The 16,812-nt window shown below is 55.0% G+C and overlaps 1 protein-coding gene across 2 annotated transcripts in view; it reads right to left on the minus strand.

Annotated features, from left to right (window-relative positions):
• The window catches only part of vvl (ventral veins lacking), a 54,629-nt gene extending 42,477 nt beyond the window's left edge, over positions 1–12,152 (minus strand). Inside the window, exon 1 of one of the 2 annotated variants that reach the window (XM_025302471.1) lies at positions 9,451–12,152. In XM_025302471.1, coding sequence (XP_025158256.1) covers positions 10,527–11,891 — 1,365 coding nt within the window. In that variant the 5' untranslated portion in view covers positions 11,892–12,152 and the 3' untranslated portion in view covers positions 9,451–10,526. Of the gene's footprint in view, positions 1–8,640 lie in introns of both variants that reach the window. The other variant, XM_025302470.1, reaches the window with a different exon arrangement.
• Between the last annotated feature and the right edge of the window lie 4,660 nt (positions 12,153–16,812).

A 16,812-nucleotide genomic window follows, 5' to 3' on the forward strand; every position in this document is an offset into this window, starting at 1 on the left:
TAAGACGACTCTATTCTCACGACACCGACGCACATGTAGAATAATCGACGAGGTAGAGAGAGGTGAGAATTTCTCGGTCACACACGCGCACACACGTCACACACGTCACACACATGCATACACGCACGCACACAGAGGTGTGACAACGAGAGATCCGGCAAATAAAGCAGAACGCCAGGTGTGTGTTGTATTACTTTCATGTCGTTTATTAATCGAAAATTCAGTAGTAATTTAGCATCCGCCATTTGCTAACAAAACTTGCTCACCACCACTCGCAGGGTCTTTACCTTCACGTTAATAATAATTAGAGTTTAATTACCAGTAATATACAGCATCGGGGGCCTGGGCGGGGAGGGGGGGGGAGCAGGGCGGGGGGGTGCGGAGGTGAGGAATTGTTTACAGAATGCGTGTCGTTTTTCGCGCTTTACACGCGCATCTCCTAAGTGGTATAACTTTACATGTCCCTTTTGTCGCCGCATCTCTCTCGTGTCTCGTGTTATGCGCATCGCATCGCATCGCATCATCTGCGACGTTCGCACGCGCAATTAGCGTGGCTCGCGACGAGCACGCGAGATCGGGGATCGGGATTCCTTCGGAATCGGCATAATTTCCGCGAGTTCGCTGTTGACGCAGACACGTGAGAGCTGTCGTCGCAGCGCGCGTCAGTTTCGCGCCGTTAACAGCGATGACACTTTCGTCGAATTTCCAACACGCACGCTGCGAGAAAAGAAACAGAAAAGGGTGCGGACTCGCCGAAATTACACCGATTTTACATTGCCCGCCTGCGTGCTGCGAAATCGAACGCGCGCGCGCGCGAGATCGAAGAGCGCGATGGCCGTCGCCGGCATGGCTCTCCGTACGAAAGGAAAGAAGAAAGAAACGAGCCTCGGGCAACGGTGCGTTTAGCAATTGTCCAATTTCGCGTTCGCCGATCCGCCCGGAAAAGGATTTCCTTCATTTCCGCGACGGACAAGCGCGCTCCTCGACCCCGCTCGGGCCCGCGCGAGCACGTCGCTTCGCCGACGAATTCGACGCGCTCGCTCGCTCGCTCGTTCGCCCTCTCTCTCTCCCCTCCCTCCCTCCCTCTCCGCAAAATTGCGCACTCTCAATCTTTCCGCCATTCGCTCGTCTCTCCCCTCCGTTCCTTTCATTTTCCTATTTACAAAAAAAAAGAACATCCAATTTTTTGCAGCGTCTCTCATTCATCGTTTCGCAATTTCGCGGTCGGTTTCTCTTTCTCTCGCGCGTCTCGACTCCCAAGCGCGTCGAAAAAAAAAAGGGAGCGCGAGAGAGCGCGGGGGGACGGAGAGAGAAGAGAGAAAAAAAAATGGGAAAAGAAAAAACGACGAACCGTCCGGTTTGTTCGGCCAATAAAATCAGCCGGCGCGATCGATCACCGTTAATTTCGATCCCGGGGACGCCCATTCTTTTTGCGAGAGCTAAATTATAAACGTCCGTCGGTCCCGACGATTCACAATCGCGATGCGGTCCCCCGCTCTCTCTCTCTCTCTCCCTCTCTCTCTCTCTCTCTCTCTCTCTCTCGCGCGCGCGCGCGCGCCCCGACGCCGTGGGTAAAGTCGTTTGTCGACACAACAAAATCACTTTGCCGGCCGCGTCCCTGTGCTCCATCTCTTTTTTCTGCCCGTCTCTCGCCCTCCCGACCAAATTACACTGCTAAACGAGAAAAGGACGCAAGAAAGGGAGCGCGCCGCAAGGAAGTGTCAACCTGGACTTTTCGTCAAGGTGAAAATCATATCAACCCGTCCCGCATCGTTTGTCGACGTATGTAGCGAGAGCCCGGCGGATGATCTCGTTGGCCGAACAAACCTGCCCTTCCACACATTACGCGCGTCCACCGTCCCTCCCATTCTTTCCAATTTGTCTCTCCCTTCTGCTCTCTCTCTCCCTCTCCCTCCCTCCTTCCCCTCCTTTCTCTCTCTCTCTCTCTCTCTCTCTCTTTGCAGCTTGCGTTAAAAATGAAAAAAAGGACAGAGAGAAATAGAGAGAGAGAGAGAGAGAGAGAGAGAGAGAGAGAGAGAGAGAGAGAGAGAGAGAGAGAGAGAGAGAGAGAGAGAGAGAGAGAGAGAAAGACGAGCAGAATAACAGAAACTAGAACGCAATAACAAACGGCGAAGCGCACGACTCTTGTGCGTTTCCGGCGCGTTTTATTCCATTCGACCTGTCAACGCGACGCGATTATTACAATGCGCTTTGATTAATCGACTGGGAGAAAAAGTGCGCGCAGCCGAGACGCGCCTCTCTATACCAGGGGAGAAGATCCCGCTCGACACTGTTGGCTTGATTAAGAGGCTGTTGTGCGCAACGATAAGGAGAAAAGCGGGAAGAAAGAAAGATAAAGAGGGGAAGGTCGCTTTGTGTGAGACGGCGCAATGGGGGATCCTCGCGCGGGCGCGCGCAGCAGGATTTGCGTTTCGCGAGCGTTAATTGAAAATTATGCGCGAAAGCCATACACATGCGTGAGCGTCGCGAGCGTTTGTTTTGCGAGCGCTGCGCGAGCGAACAAGTGAAATCCTTCGAATCGTCTTAATATTAAAATAAGCGTCGCGTGTCACTTCGCATAATATACACTCGCAACGCGCGCGCGCGCGCGCGCGCAGACCTCTCGACGTGTAGCCGCGAAGACGCGAACGTGTCGCGCCATCGATGGAGCGTGGAGAAGGGAGACCGGCGATAAGCATCGGCGGCCAATTGAGCAAATAATCACAAAATCTATGACTGATATTAATACACGTAATCGCGCACGGTGACGTGTGTAATACACAGCGGAACCGCTGTTTCCAGCGAAGAGCGCCGTTACAACACAAGAGAGACAGGAGAGGAGAGAGACAAAGAGAGGGAGGCGCCAGAGAAGTTGCAGTTACGGTCGCACTCGCGGAACATTCGCGCCCGCGGAAATGAAGCCTCGAAGAAGCTCGAGAAGATCGAGGCGACTACTCGCCCGGGTTGTTTCTTGTCTCACCGTCGTATTGTCGTTCGCGGATGCTTTGTACTATAAGTCGCGTATAATAAAGAAATACGAGAGGAAGAGTGGGCATGCAGGTACGAGCTGGACAGGTCGGGCGAAGCGTGCGTTCTTCCGAGTTCGGCACCGCGAGGGTGAATTGCGGCGCGCAATTCGTCCTTCGACGCCGTGTCGCCTTTACGCGCGTTATATCGCGGGGAGCGATCGCGCGGGCAAAAGTCGACGTTTTACGGGAAGGACACGCCGTGAGACGCCGTGAGCGCGAGCTCGACGACGAGGGGGAACATTAGCGAGCGAACGAGCGAGCTTAACGACGCCGGCACGACGTAATGCTTGAAATTTCTCCGGGCGAACCCGCGGGAATGGAAACGTTTCTATTACGCGTCGTCGCTCGACATCGGTAAATGGGACCTAACAAGGATTCCGTCTCGTTCTCGACTCGCGCGCGATTGCGTCAAAGAAGGCCGACCGTGCGCCGCTCCGACTAGGAGGCTAACGAGCGTCGCTAATGCAGGAAGGACTCGACGGCTCTATCCTCGCAGGATGGACGGCCTAATATCGGATCTCATAAAATTCTGGAGCTCCGGAGCTGCCTCTCTCTCTCTCTCTCTCTCTCGATCTCTCTCGGTCTCAGTCTCGCAGGCAAATATGGCCCGCGACCAAACGAGAGCGATAGTCGCAGATAAGACCCTAAAGCTCGCGCGCCCGTTCCGTCACGATAGCACGCGGAGGAGCAGGCTGGTGAGCGCTAACTGATTCGCAGGAGACGTTAATCCACGGCGAAGGGGTAGCGCATGCTGCGCTCGATCGATCATAATGGACGAGTCGACGAATTTTCAGGGTCACGGTGGTGCGGCGAGAACGCGAGTTCTCGTTGCGGCCGCGCGCGCGACTCTTCAACGATGCGCTAGTTCCACTCAACGACAAAAGAAAGAGAGAGAGAGAGAGAGAGAGAGAGAGAGACCCGCGTCGTTTTGGTTTCTTTCTTAAAGAGCGACAAACGCTCCGGTTAGATTATCTGTTGGGATTCCTCGCGCGGCTTGTCGTGTCGCCGTTACCGAGATACGATATCGAGACACGCGACCCGGCTGACACTCGCAACAGCTGACAGCCGCAACACTAAGCAGCCTCTTAAACGGGCCCGAAAACTTGCCGGGCCGGGGCCCGGGCACCGTGCCATTATCACGAGAGAGAAACATCGAAGAATTACGGAAATGAATAGGTCGCGATGCGTTAAGCGCGTTATAACGATCAAGAATTACGATGATTATAGCAGATCGCGGTGGACCCGGTGCAACGCGCCTGTTTTCTGTCCGATAGAGAGAGAGAGAGAGAGAGAGAGAGAGAGAGAGAGAGAGAGAGAGAAAGAAGTCCAACGATGCCTCCGCCGGCTGACTGGCCCCGCCAAAGAGACGAGCTTTACGGTGGGACCCACCTTATTAAAGTCTCGTGACGCGCCCCACGAAACGATCGCGTCCCCATAAAAATTCTCTCTCGCTCTCTTTCTCGCCCTCTCCCTCCCCCTGCCCTCCCCCCCTGTCCCTTTTCCCAAATTGGGCCGTGAATTACAAGCCGCGCGCGGCCACGGCGCGCGTTTGCGCCCCTAAACGACTCTTTTAGCCGGCCCAAGTATAGATACCGTTATTAACGCGCGGGCAGTTTATACACACCTCTAGTGCATCGTTATGCGGCCCTGGCTGCCAGACGCAAGTATGATTCCGCGGGAGCATATAAAATATCGTCGTTTCGGTAAATACGCGCGATGTCAGGCCGGTGTTTCGGGCGTTAATAGACGGTGACGGACGGGTTCGTTGAACCGCCTCTTAGTCAAGTAAGAACAACCGCGGGAAATTTTCACGATGAGCCCGGCGGCGGAGGCTCTCTCTCTCTCTCTCTCTCTCTCTCTCTCTCTCTCTCTCTCGTCGGCGACGGGATGTCATCTTCATCTTGGTTTGCTAATCATTCCGCGAGCTTGACTCGGAAATATTTCGCGTTACCGCGCAGATGCCGAAGAGTATACAACGATCGAGTCACGGCGAGGATCTTCGAAATTGCACGCGTATCGTACACACAAGAGGAGGACATTATTCCCTCGAAGGGACGAACGGCGAGCGTAGACACGTATCACAATAGATAAATAAATTAATTTGTTAATGTGTACACACACACACACACACACATAAATTTGATTATTTATTTAGTTGTTATATATACGTGGGTCGATACCTTCGCGTCGATACTCGCGGTAACGCGGTGCATTTTTATCGCCGGCAGAATCACACGAATGAATTTCAGCCCGCGCGAATCAATACTGCAAGACGAGAGGAGTGCAAACTCGAGTTTCAAACACCCGAGTGACCGAGGTGGTTTTTAACGGCTCGACGATCGTGAGGAGGAAAGAAGCGAGGAAACGCGAATCGCTCGCCGAGGCTGTTACATGTACCTCGTCACCGCTCCGCGAAGGAGCCTGCTCCTCGCACAATGGACCGAACTTTCGTTTTATTTGCGTCCTACGAATAGCTAACGTCGCTCCCTCGGACTCGGCTGATCGCGGCCAAAGAAACGCTTGTCAACTAAATTCGCACCGGCTCCTGAACGGGCATTACTTGTGTCGTCGCGGACTGCCAGCAAAGCCGCGAAAGAGACCGTACGTGTCTGTCTAGTACGTGTATCATATACTATAAACAAATGTATTTAACACGAGTCTCCTCGACGGGCCGTAAGAAACGTGTAGAAACGTCGAGCGGAACTCTGTCGCTGCGTATCAGCGCGAAATTTCCTGAACGAAGCGCGCGCGCGAGATGAGAGAAACACGGAGCGGGCAGAGCCGAGGATCGACGCGTATCCAGGATTCTCATTAACTCCTGTTGTCGCGGCAAGTCGGTCGTGCGGCCGGACAAACAATCGGGGAAAACAGTACTCGCGTCGGGCCGAGTGAATTCGAGTGCACGCGAGCGAGAGAGAGAGAGAGAGAGAGAGAGAGAGAGAGAGAGCGACAGAGAGAGAGAGAGAGAGAGAGAGAGAATAGAGGAGGAAAAGGAGATGACACCGCGTTTCGCCGTGAGCACGCGTCGTTACACCGACGCGATCGACGAAGCACTCCCGCGACGTTAGAGTCGCGGAAAATAAATCGTCAGGGAGAAGGTAGAAGAGAGAGAAAGAGTGAGAGGGAAGAGAGACGGGAGGAAGTCGAAGGTGCGCGTTGACGCTGCAAAACCGTCCGCGACCACCTACGCGTTTCACGACGCCGAGCGAGAGCCGCAAAAAGGCGGACAGTCGATCGAGACGATTCGATAGACGACGAAAAGAGAGAAAAAAATACGACGGAACAAAGCGGCACCGAGAGACAGAGAGAGAGAGAGAGAGAGAGAGAGAGAGAGAGAGAGAAAAAAAAAAAAAAAAAAAAAAAAAAAAAGAAGAAAAAAAAGAGAGAAAGAGAGAGAGAGAGAGAGAGAGAGACGATCGAGGCGGGTAAAGAGAGGAGTCGCCGCGCTATTCGCCTGCCGGAGAAGAGGCGAGGAAACTTCCCGCTTGTATCCCGGAATGTGTCGTTTCCGCGCGCAGATTCCGAAGGCAATCGCGGAACGGGTAATCGATAACGCGAGAATTATACAGCAAATATTGGAGCAGGTTGGAAACGGCGATTTACGCTTGATTGATCAGCGCGATTATCGAGGCGAGCGAGAGCGAGCCGCAAAAAAGGGACGCGTCAATACGGCATGAAGATGCCGGGCGGCGGAGCGGCGTGAGACACGTGACCACCTACGCGCAGAGAGGCTTTAAAACAACGTGGAGGAAAAAGGAGGCGGAAAGTGAAACCTTGAGGTGCGCCGGCAAAAACGGAAGACACGATCGAGAGCGCGGTCTCGTCTCGATTTTGAGCGAGCGTCGCGAGACGCGAAATTTCGCGGAGTCGGAACGCACCGACGACGACGACGACGACGACGACGACGGTCCGGAGGCAGCCGGGATACAAAGCGATCTCGGAAATTATATATCGAGCCGATAAGCGCATTTCCGCGTAAAGAATAGTGGCAGATTCTTGCATGAACGGCGAAAGCTCGCGATTCTGACTAGAATGAATTTCGCGTAAAATCCTCACGAGACGTCGGAGGCACGCTGAAGCGACACTTTCGTTGTCATGTTATTCGTGGCTGTTTCGTTTACTCGCGCTGCTTCTTGCTGATCGTGAAAAATTCAGTCGTTGCGCGATCTTGATTTTACCGTCGGCGGCGGCGGCGACGACGACGACGACGACGACGACGGCGACGGCTTTATCACTTTTAACTAATGTTGTGTACAACGTTGTGTACCGTGCGCGACAAGTATGAATTAGTTACGCGAACAGATTCTCAGACGCAGCGACAAAAAATGAGTAATCGCAGCTCTGCGCCAGACAATTTGTATATTAGAGAGACGACGATCGACGAATGAGCCAAAGAGGATCGGGATAGAGGCGAAGCTGTCCGCGCAACGGCGATCTCTCGACGTCCCGTGTACGCCATTTTTTCGGAAGAACATGGACTCCCTCTCTCTTTCCTGCTCTATCTTTCTTCTCATATACAGACGGTACACGCGCATATCTCGTTCCGCATATTTCGCTCGGACTTTTTTCCCCATTTTCTCCTCCTCTTTCGGAATTTAGAAGATGTTGCAAGCTAACAAACGCGAATGATTGATGCGGACGAAAGATCGCACCGACAATTTTTCACTATACGTGATTAGCGCACGATAACCTGAGCAAATAATTAATAACTTCTGCGTAATACGGTATAGTTTATCATCGTTTCAGCGCGCGCGCACACACATACACACACACACACACGTACACATTCATACACTACACTACTTGTGACGCAAAATACCGCGAACCACGGACGACTACGTCAGCTTCGCACCTATCTGTTTAAGCCTCTTTGGCAAGAACAATCCAGACAGAGAAGATGAAAACAAAACTAAGAGTAGAAAGAGAGAGAGAGAGAGAGAGAGAGAGAGAGAGAGAGAGAGAGAGAGAGGGGGGGGAGAGAAGCGAACATATCGCAAGAGCGAGATAGCGATCGTGTCTCAAGTGGCAATTGGAAGTTGTTGAACCGCGCGCGACTCCGCCGAACCTACCGATCGTATCGATAATGACAATAATAATAGTTAGAATTATAATAATCGCAGTAATGAGAAATAATTATCGTAATAGTAATCGCAAATGACAATATAATAGCGGTGACGAGTAATATAATAGCAATAATAATAAAATCACCAAAGATAACGCCGGGGGTTTATCATAGTTACAAACATTTTTCGGGACCAGACAGTGTAAACGTCGTAATGATATAATAGTAATAATAATAATAATAATAATAATAATAATATAATAGTATAATAATAAAATAAACAGAATAATAATAATAATAATAGTAATAAGGTAATGTCGATAAGAACATCGCGTTAAAACTCTTTGACGTATACATAGAGACACATTGCCAAAAATTTATCGTCTTAACCGTTCTCTCTCACGCGCCTATATATATATATATATATATCCTTTTCTCTCTAATCATATATATATATATATATATATAATTTTGTTTATATATATATAGACTCGCGCGCGCACGCGCGTGTGTTTGTGTGTATATACATATATATTTATGTGTACTTACTCTTTATACAGAAGGGGTTTTTCGCATGAGGGGGGATCTGTCTTGCTGTCTCGCTAGGATTTCGCACGCGCTTTTCCGACACGCGTTCCCTCTCCGATGTGTGCGCCCTGTCCCGTTTTTGTTTTTTATATATAATCTGTCCCTCTGTTTTTTTTTTTACTTCGTCGCGCCGCGTACTCTTTGTGTCTCTCTTTCTCTTCTCTTCCTTCCTTCCTTCCTTCCTTCCTTCCTTCATCCTCTTTCTTCTCTTCCCTTCTCATTCTCCTCGTTTTTCCTTCGCGTTCTTGCCCTCTCCTCCGTTTATTCCAGCTCCCGCGTCTCTGCTTTTCGAAAGCCCTCGCTCGCCGGCGACGACGACGACGACAACGACGACTCATGCTCTCGTTCTCACTTAACTTACTAGCGCTTTATCTAGTACATTATTTACAGTCCATATTTACTTATGTTACATCATCCGCCGAGAGTTTGCACCGAGCAAATCCCGCGCGAACACAGCACTCTCTCTCTCTCGCCCCTACGTGCGTTCCTTTCTTGCGTTACGCCCATTCTCGTCCGTCCGTCCGTTCGCGTTGCGTTCTCTCGGACCTTCGCGCTCCTTCCTCGCGACAGGTGACAAGCGGAAATCACGTCCGCGCGCGCGCGCGCGCGCGCGCGACGACGTCACCCGTCGCGCTGGTACATGTCTCTCTCTCTCTCGTGTCCGATATTAGGATCTCGCGCTTTGCTCGCGCGAGAGCGAGAGCGAGAGCGAGAGGGAGAAGAAAGAAACCACACACGCACACAGACACACGCACGCACACACACACACACCTTCGTTGTTCCTTCAGCCGCACCCTCGAGTAGTCCACCTTGCGTCCGCGCACCCCGTTATCGAGCCATCCTCTTGCTCTCTGCCGACGGTAACCGCCGGATGAGAGAAGCACTTTCTTTCATCGACGACGACGACGACGACGACGACGACGACGATGAAACAACAACAACAACAACAACAGCAAACAGCCAACAAGGTCCGCGGTTCAGCCAGGACTTCACGAACGAACGAACGAACGAACGAACGAACGGGCACCGACCTGGCCGCGCGCGCGGAGGAGGAACGTCATCACCATGGCCGTCGTTATGGGTATCCCTCGGAGAGAACGAACACGGTGCTTCTCTGCTGGAACGCGTCGTTGTTTCCACGACGCGATGAAAAGGTTCTTCTCTCTTTATCTCCTTCCTCTTCATGCCTGGTTTTCTCTTTCACTTGTCGGTGTCACACATCGCTCGCACCGATGGAGAAAAGTAACGGGCGCCGCGGTGGTGCCCGCGAGCGAGCCGAGCGACGACGACAACGACGACGACGACGACGACAATGATACTTCGATGCCTGAACGATATCCTGAAAGAATCCGGGCTCTCCTGGAACGGTTCGGCCGTGTGATACATTGACACGCTCGCGCGCGCGTTCACTCTTTCCATTTCTCGCGTCTGTCCTTCCGTCTGTGAGATTCCCTTCTTCCGTCCCTTCCATCCTGTCTTTCTCTCTCTCTCTCTCTCTCTCTCTCTCTCTCTGTTGGCCTGTTGCGCGGTCAAGGTCGACAAAAGATCGCCGACCGAGCGCGTCAGCTCAGCCTCCCCGGTGGACCGGTCCCGGCCTCGTTAAACCCCGTTGAACCTCGCCGAACGAGCCACCATTCCGTACCTTCGTCCCGGTAACGAGCGCCGCCGTTGTCCGGCAGGTAGGAAGGTCGCTGCGAGTCCGTCAGCTACGACGTCGTGTAACTGCCGGTACGCGCCTGAAGGTAGTGATGATAGAACGGCGGCAGGCTCTCCGCCGTCGACGACACATTCGCCGAGTTCTGCGAGGAGGTTATCGCGAGGCCCAACGGGGGAGGCCCCGGCGAACGCTAGTGAGCCGTGAGCGAATGGGCAGTGATGCCCTGAGGGCTCAGCATCGGCGGACTGTGGCTGTGGCCCATGGGCGAGCCGTGCAGGTGATCCTGCGGATGATAACTCTGATGGAGGCCACCCTGACCCTGGTGACCCGGCGGCATGCCCTCCATGATGCCGTCGCCGAGCGTGTTGGGCGGCGTCATCCTCTTCTCCTTTTGCCGTCGGTTGCAGAACCACACCCTCACGACTTCCTTCTCGAGCTGCAGACTGTCCGCGAGCGAGGTGATCTCCTGCGCCGACGGTTTCGGCTGTTTGTGAAAGTGCTGCTCGAGCGCGCCCTTCACCGACACCTCGATCGACGTCCGCTTCTTCCGCTTGCGGCCCTGCGCGGCGATCTTGTCGATGCTCGTCGGCGAGCCGGTCGTCGAGTCCGCCTCCTCGAGCCACTTCTGCAGCAGCGGCTTCAGCTTGCACATATTCTTGAAGCTCAGCTGCAGAGCCTCGAACCTGCATATTGTCGTCTGCGAGAAGACGTTGCCGTAGAGAGTACCGAGCGCGAGACCGACGTCCGCCTGGGTGAAGCCGAGCTTGATGCGCCGTTGCTTGAACTGCTTGGCGAAAGCCTCGAGGTCGTCCGACGTCGGCGTGTCCTCCTCGCCGGCGCTGTGATCCCTGTCGAGGGGATGGCCAGCGTGCAGCGGGTGCCCCGACGGTGGACTGTGATTGTGCGCGTCCCTCAAGTGATGAGGTAGTCCGGGCTGGTGGTTGTGCAGCTGATGCGGATGCTGATGCGGGTGCTGGTGCAGCATGCCGTTCATCGCCGCGTGGTACTGCTGGAGGGTGGTGGGCGAGGCCGCACCACCGCTTGGGTTGTAGTGCGCCGACGGTACGACCGGTGCGTGCCAGGAATGCGGCGACGCCATACCCGGGGACTGATGCGGTCCCCGGTGATGCATCCCTTGGTCCGTAGCCGTCGCCGCCGCCGCCGCCGCCGCGGTCAACGGCTTCACGTCGAGGCTCGCATTCGCCTGATGCGGGTGATGATGCGGATGATGGGTGGTGTGGTGCATGCCCATCGACGCGGCCCATGGATCGCTGCCCGGCTGCAGGCTCACCCAGGGATTCGCCGACGAGAGACTCGCCGCTGGATGCGACAGGCCGTTCGGCGACGGCGAAGACGTCATCTGGTGATGATGGTGATGGTGGTGATGATGCTGCGGCGCAGGCATGTACTTCATCTCGCCGGCGTCGGCGGCGCTGCGAGGCGAGCCCGAGGAGTAGCCACCCACGGCGATGTTCATCCCGATCGTTGTACCTGTACCACCATCCAGGTCGGTAGAGACTGCGCTACTAACCGGCATGTACGTGGTAGCGGCCATCTACTTTTCCGCTCGTCGAGAGGCTTCGCGAAACCCTCTCAGGATGTGTTCCCACCGTGGGCCGTGCCACGGGGCAAGTTTCTCTCGCGCGTTTATCCCTGTCGCGCCTTGTTGGAGCCTTGATCTTGGTCACGATGCTGTGCAGTATTTCGGACTCTTCGGCTTCACGTCGATGGACGACGAAGGAAGGTAGCGACAGCGAGAGAGAATGAGAGAAAGAGGAGCAAGCAGGAGGAGAGCAAGAGAGGGAGGGAAGGAAAGAAAGAGAGAGAGAGAGAGAGAGAGAGAGAGAGAGAGAGAGAGAGGGAGAGAGAGAGAGGGAGAGAGAGAGAGAGAGAGTCCAGTCTCTACGATCCAATGAGTAGATGTCTCGGCGAAGAACGTCGGATCGTCGACACAGAGTCTCTCTCTCCGTAAGACCCCGGCCAGACAGAGAGACGTTGTCGATCGCGCGCGTAGTTATTATCCACCTGACGACAACGCGCGGTGATCGCGCGATCGCGAACGATCGTCGTCGACGAAGCAGCAGTCCCTCTTAGTAATCACTGATCACACTCGTAGCACCGTCCACAGTTCGCGACGACGCGCACTGATTGCCACCAGACGATGCTGGCTCTCGTCGAATTTTCGTCCATAGTTTCTCACGAATGTCATGCGAGCGACCACACGGTAACATCGATCGCGCAACGGATGTGCCGTTCCCCTGATCCTCCTCACGGACGGGGTGGTTCCCCGGCGGAGGCAGTACGTCGCTCCGGTACGGAGCACCGCGCTCTGTCGCGGCGCTCCACGACACCTGTCTCGCTCGCCCTCTCTCTCTCTCTCTTTCTCTCTCCTATCTCTCTCTCTCTCTCTTCCTCTCTCTCTTTCTCTCGTCCGCCCGCGCGCGGTGGTGCTCTTGACGTGGAACCACTCGTTCCCGCACGAGAATCACACGCGAAACTTTCTTCGCCTGAACACCCCGTGGCTGGCTGGCCGACTCACACCAGCCGGGGCTAGTCACTCGCGACGACGATATCGATTCAGTCGACGATCACTCATCCCTGCTAAGGGACAACCTCGACAACTTGCCGAGTAATCACACTATTTCGTCTCGCCGCCGCCGCCGACAACGACGACGACGATGATGATGACGATGATGATGATGATGGCAACAACGGTGTCTACGATGATGCGAGTGTTACTCCGCACTGGCGCCGTGTCCGTGACTCCGACGTGGTGGAGCCGTACCGACGACGACGATGCACGACGCGACTGCACTCGGGGGTTGCCACCGCGGACCGACCGAGCAGCGAGCGAGCGACCGACCGGCTCGACGTAAAGGGACGTACGACGGTAATCGCGGAACGGAAGAGACTCGACTCGGCGGGAGTAGAGTAGGTATATGATGTCGTGCGTGTGTGTTCCTCCTGGCGGTGGATGTCCCTCTCTTTACGTGAGTGTACGTGTGCGTATACATACGTATACGTGTATGCGTGAGAGAGCGTGTGGGTGAGAGTACCAGGACAGAAAGAGAGAGAGAGAGAGAGAGAGAGAGAGAGAAAGAGAGAGAGAGAGAGAGAGAGAGAGAGGAAGAGAGAGAGAGAGAGAGAGAGAAAAAGAGAGAGAGCGAGAATGTGTACGAACGTGTATTGTGTATGTGTATGTGTGTGTGTGTGTGTGTGTGTAGTGTGTGTACGTGTACGTGTATGTGTGTGTATAGCGGCGGAGGAGAGACGGGTTAGAAAGATCTCGCTCGGGCTCTCATGCGTTATGCATGTCGTAGCTGAGAGCGACTGACTGCCTCGCCTCGCAGCTCGCCCGAGGTTCCCGAGCTTCCCGGAGCACTTGGTGGAGGTTCGTCATGCGCGCCACCGTCGTGCACATCCCTACCACAGCAGGTAGTGCGGCCTGCAATTGGTCCAACTCGCAAGGTGGCCGTCGACGTACGTCAGCATCAGGCGGAACCTAGCGTGACCGCGCCTACGAGGCAGGCGAGGCACCCCAGGCGCCAGTCCTTTTACCCCTCTTGCCGTCGTTCGACTACGTTCGCCTGGCTAACGACGCTCGTTCGCTGACGCCGCCGTCGCTGCCACCGATGTCGCCGCCGCCGCCGCCGCCGCTACCGCCACCGCCACCACCACCGCCACCACCACCACCACCACCACCACCACCACCACCACCACCACCACCACCACCACCACCACCACCACCACCACCGCCGCCGCCGCCGCCGCCGCCGCCGCCGCCGCCGCCGCCGCCGCCGCCGCCGCCGCCGCCGCCGCCGCCACCGCCGTTGCCGCCGCTGCCGCTGCCGCCGCCACCGTCGTTGCTGTGCCGCACCGCGCCGCCGCTGTACCACGGCAGCAACCGCCGCCACACCGTGCTGCGCCGCGCAGCAACCGCGCCGTCACGTTGCTGCAGCTGCAGCCACTGCCGCCGCCGCCGCAACACCGAGGAGCACGACTCGAGCAGACTCGACACGCGGCAGCGCTCGTCGCACATTCGCTGTTCGTTGACGTAGCGCACACACTTTGCGACTTCTTCTCAGGTGCAGGCTGTTCCAATTCTTCTCTCTCTCTCTCTCTCTCTCTCTCTCTCTCTCTCTCTCTCTCTCTTCCTCTCTCTCTCTTCCTCTCTCTCTCTCTCTTCCTCTCTCTCTCTCCCTCTCTCTCTCTCTCTCTCTCTCTCTCTCTCTCTCTCTCTCTCTCTCTCCGCTTATCTGCGTCCATGCACATTGCTCTTCCCGAGTGAATTCTCCCAGACGCGGCGACGGCAGTTTCGACAATTTTGCGCAAGAAGTCGCAGATGATTCGTACGCGACCGTCGCTTTCGCGACAAGCGTGCGCGCGCGCGCACACACACGCAACAGGTACTAATTTCGGCGGATAATTGTATGCGCAGTTGTGAGGCACATTGATAGACGTCGCGGCTGCTCGAGATTATCCCTGTTTCTCCTCTTTCTTCTTCTTCTTCCGGGTGAAATATGTCTTGCGCTCGTGCTGCGCGCACAGGTCGCACATGCAGTCGCCACGTGAGAGGCGTTGTTGTTGTTGTTGGATCGAGCGAGCGACGGTGAAATAAGCACGTAGTGATCTCGCCGAGATCTAATGGGGAGCGACTGCGAGATCCTCATTTTCTCCCTCCGTCGGGGCTCAACTGTCAGCGACTGTCAGCGACTGTCGGCAGCTGTTAACGACTGTTAGCGACTGTGAGCAACCGTGCGTCGGCGACTGTCAACGAGTATCGGCGATTGTGTAAGACACGCCTGTCCAAACGCACGCATTGACCCCGCTGATGCTCGGGTACCGCGACGCAGCGCGGCGCGGCTGTCACGTACGCCGGCGAAAGATCAATTTTTCAGGCACAGCCGCGGTACAATCCTGCCTGTCGACAGTTTCATTTCCTTTTCGCATAGCTCGCGGTGCAACAGGTGTACACGGCTAACCGTTGCCCTCGACTCGCCCGCTGATTACGCGCGCCTTCGTTATCGATATTCCGCACCTCGTCCTTCTCCGTCGCCGTAGCGATGGAGAAGAAAGAAAGAGATCAACCGAGGAAGATAATCATCCACCGTGGCGAACGCGAGGCTTCGATTTTCGCAGCCGGTTCTATGTCTCTCCTTCTCTCCTTTTCTCTCTCTCTCTCTCTCTCTCTCTCTCTCTCTCTCTCTCTCTCTCTCTCTCTCTCTCTCTCTCTCTCTCTCTCTCCCGCCACGCGCGCAAACGGCGAACGAAGCGAAGAGAGACAGCTCTGCCGAAGATGCCTCTCTCGAAAGTGGGCTATCAGTCTTGCGCTACAATCTCCCACAAGCAATTACACCCGAAAAATGCAGTCGGCAGAAAAGCGTCTAGGAGCTCCGATTACCACGCGGGGAATCTCCGATCTGGAAGATCGATCGATCGATCGATCGGCGATTACGCAACGGCAACAGGTACCGTTCGGACCAGCCGATTAATTACGCAGAAAAGTGTCCGATCTCCGGCCGCTTGAGCAGGAGGGCCGGGGGTGGTATCAATAAGAACGGAAAGAGCAAAAAGCGGCGGGCGAAAGCGAGTAAGTGCCACCGAGGAGCGAAAGGACAAGGTGGGGGCGAGGGGACGAACGCGCGCGCGAGTGAGCGAGGTTTAGTACATTTAAATGAGAGCCACAGGTAGCAGCATTATGCAGTACGTGCCAGCCACCCCTCAGGAGGGGTGAGTTAGATCATCGTGTGCCGCGGGATCCTCCTGTGTCGTAGTCTGTTTCAACTATCCGGCTTTTCTCGCCTTCGCACCTGTGGCCGCGCTCGCGTTATTGTTGCCGCGCTAACTTCCTCCGTTTCTTCTTCTTCTTCTTCTTCTTCTTCTTCTTCTTCTTCTTCTTCTTCTTCTTCTCCTCCTCCTCCTCCTCCTCCTCCTCCTCCTTCTCCCTCCTCCCCCTCTTTTTTCTTCGTATTTCTCGCGCGTGCGAGGAAGCGCGGCTAATTATCGCTCGTACGCGAGACGTACGCGAAAGGTTTCCTGCGCTTCGAGCGTTACGATAAGAAAAAGATTAAAGAGCGAGAGGGAGGGAGAGAGAGAGAGACCCGCACTTTCTCGCCGTCTCCTTCTTATCCTGCGATCCAAGTACCATGACATAGAAACCGGATACATTCAAGGGATACTTGACGAGCCTGATAATCACTCGCGTTGTTTGCTTAACGTTGCCTCATCGATGTTGAATTTGCGATCGAGCTGCAATTAAAGCCCGACCTTAATCAGCCGCTATGTTTTACACGAGCGGCGACACGGTTGTCGACGCAACTATCCGCGGAGAAAGCCGCGACGGGGACAGTCCGATCCGTAGCGACAGCCCGCGAGTCGGCCGCGGGAAAACTGCTGATATGAACGGTGTCGGCGAAGCAAAAGCCGCTGCCGAGAATATCCTCCGGCTACGCTCGCCAGTATTCCTACGAGGCATT

Source organism: Harpegnathos saltator, unplaced genomic scaffold (assembly GCF_003227715.2).
Source record: "Harpegnathos saltator strain DR-91 unplaced genomic scaffold, Hsal_v8.6 scaffold491, whole genome shotgun sequence".
NCBI lineage: Eukaryota > Metazoa > Arthropoda > Insecta > Hymenoptera > Formicidae > Harpegnathos > Harpegnathos saltator.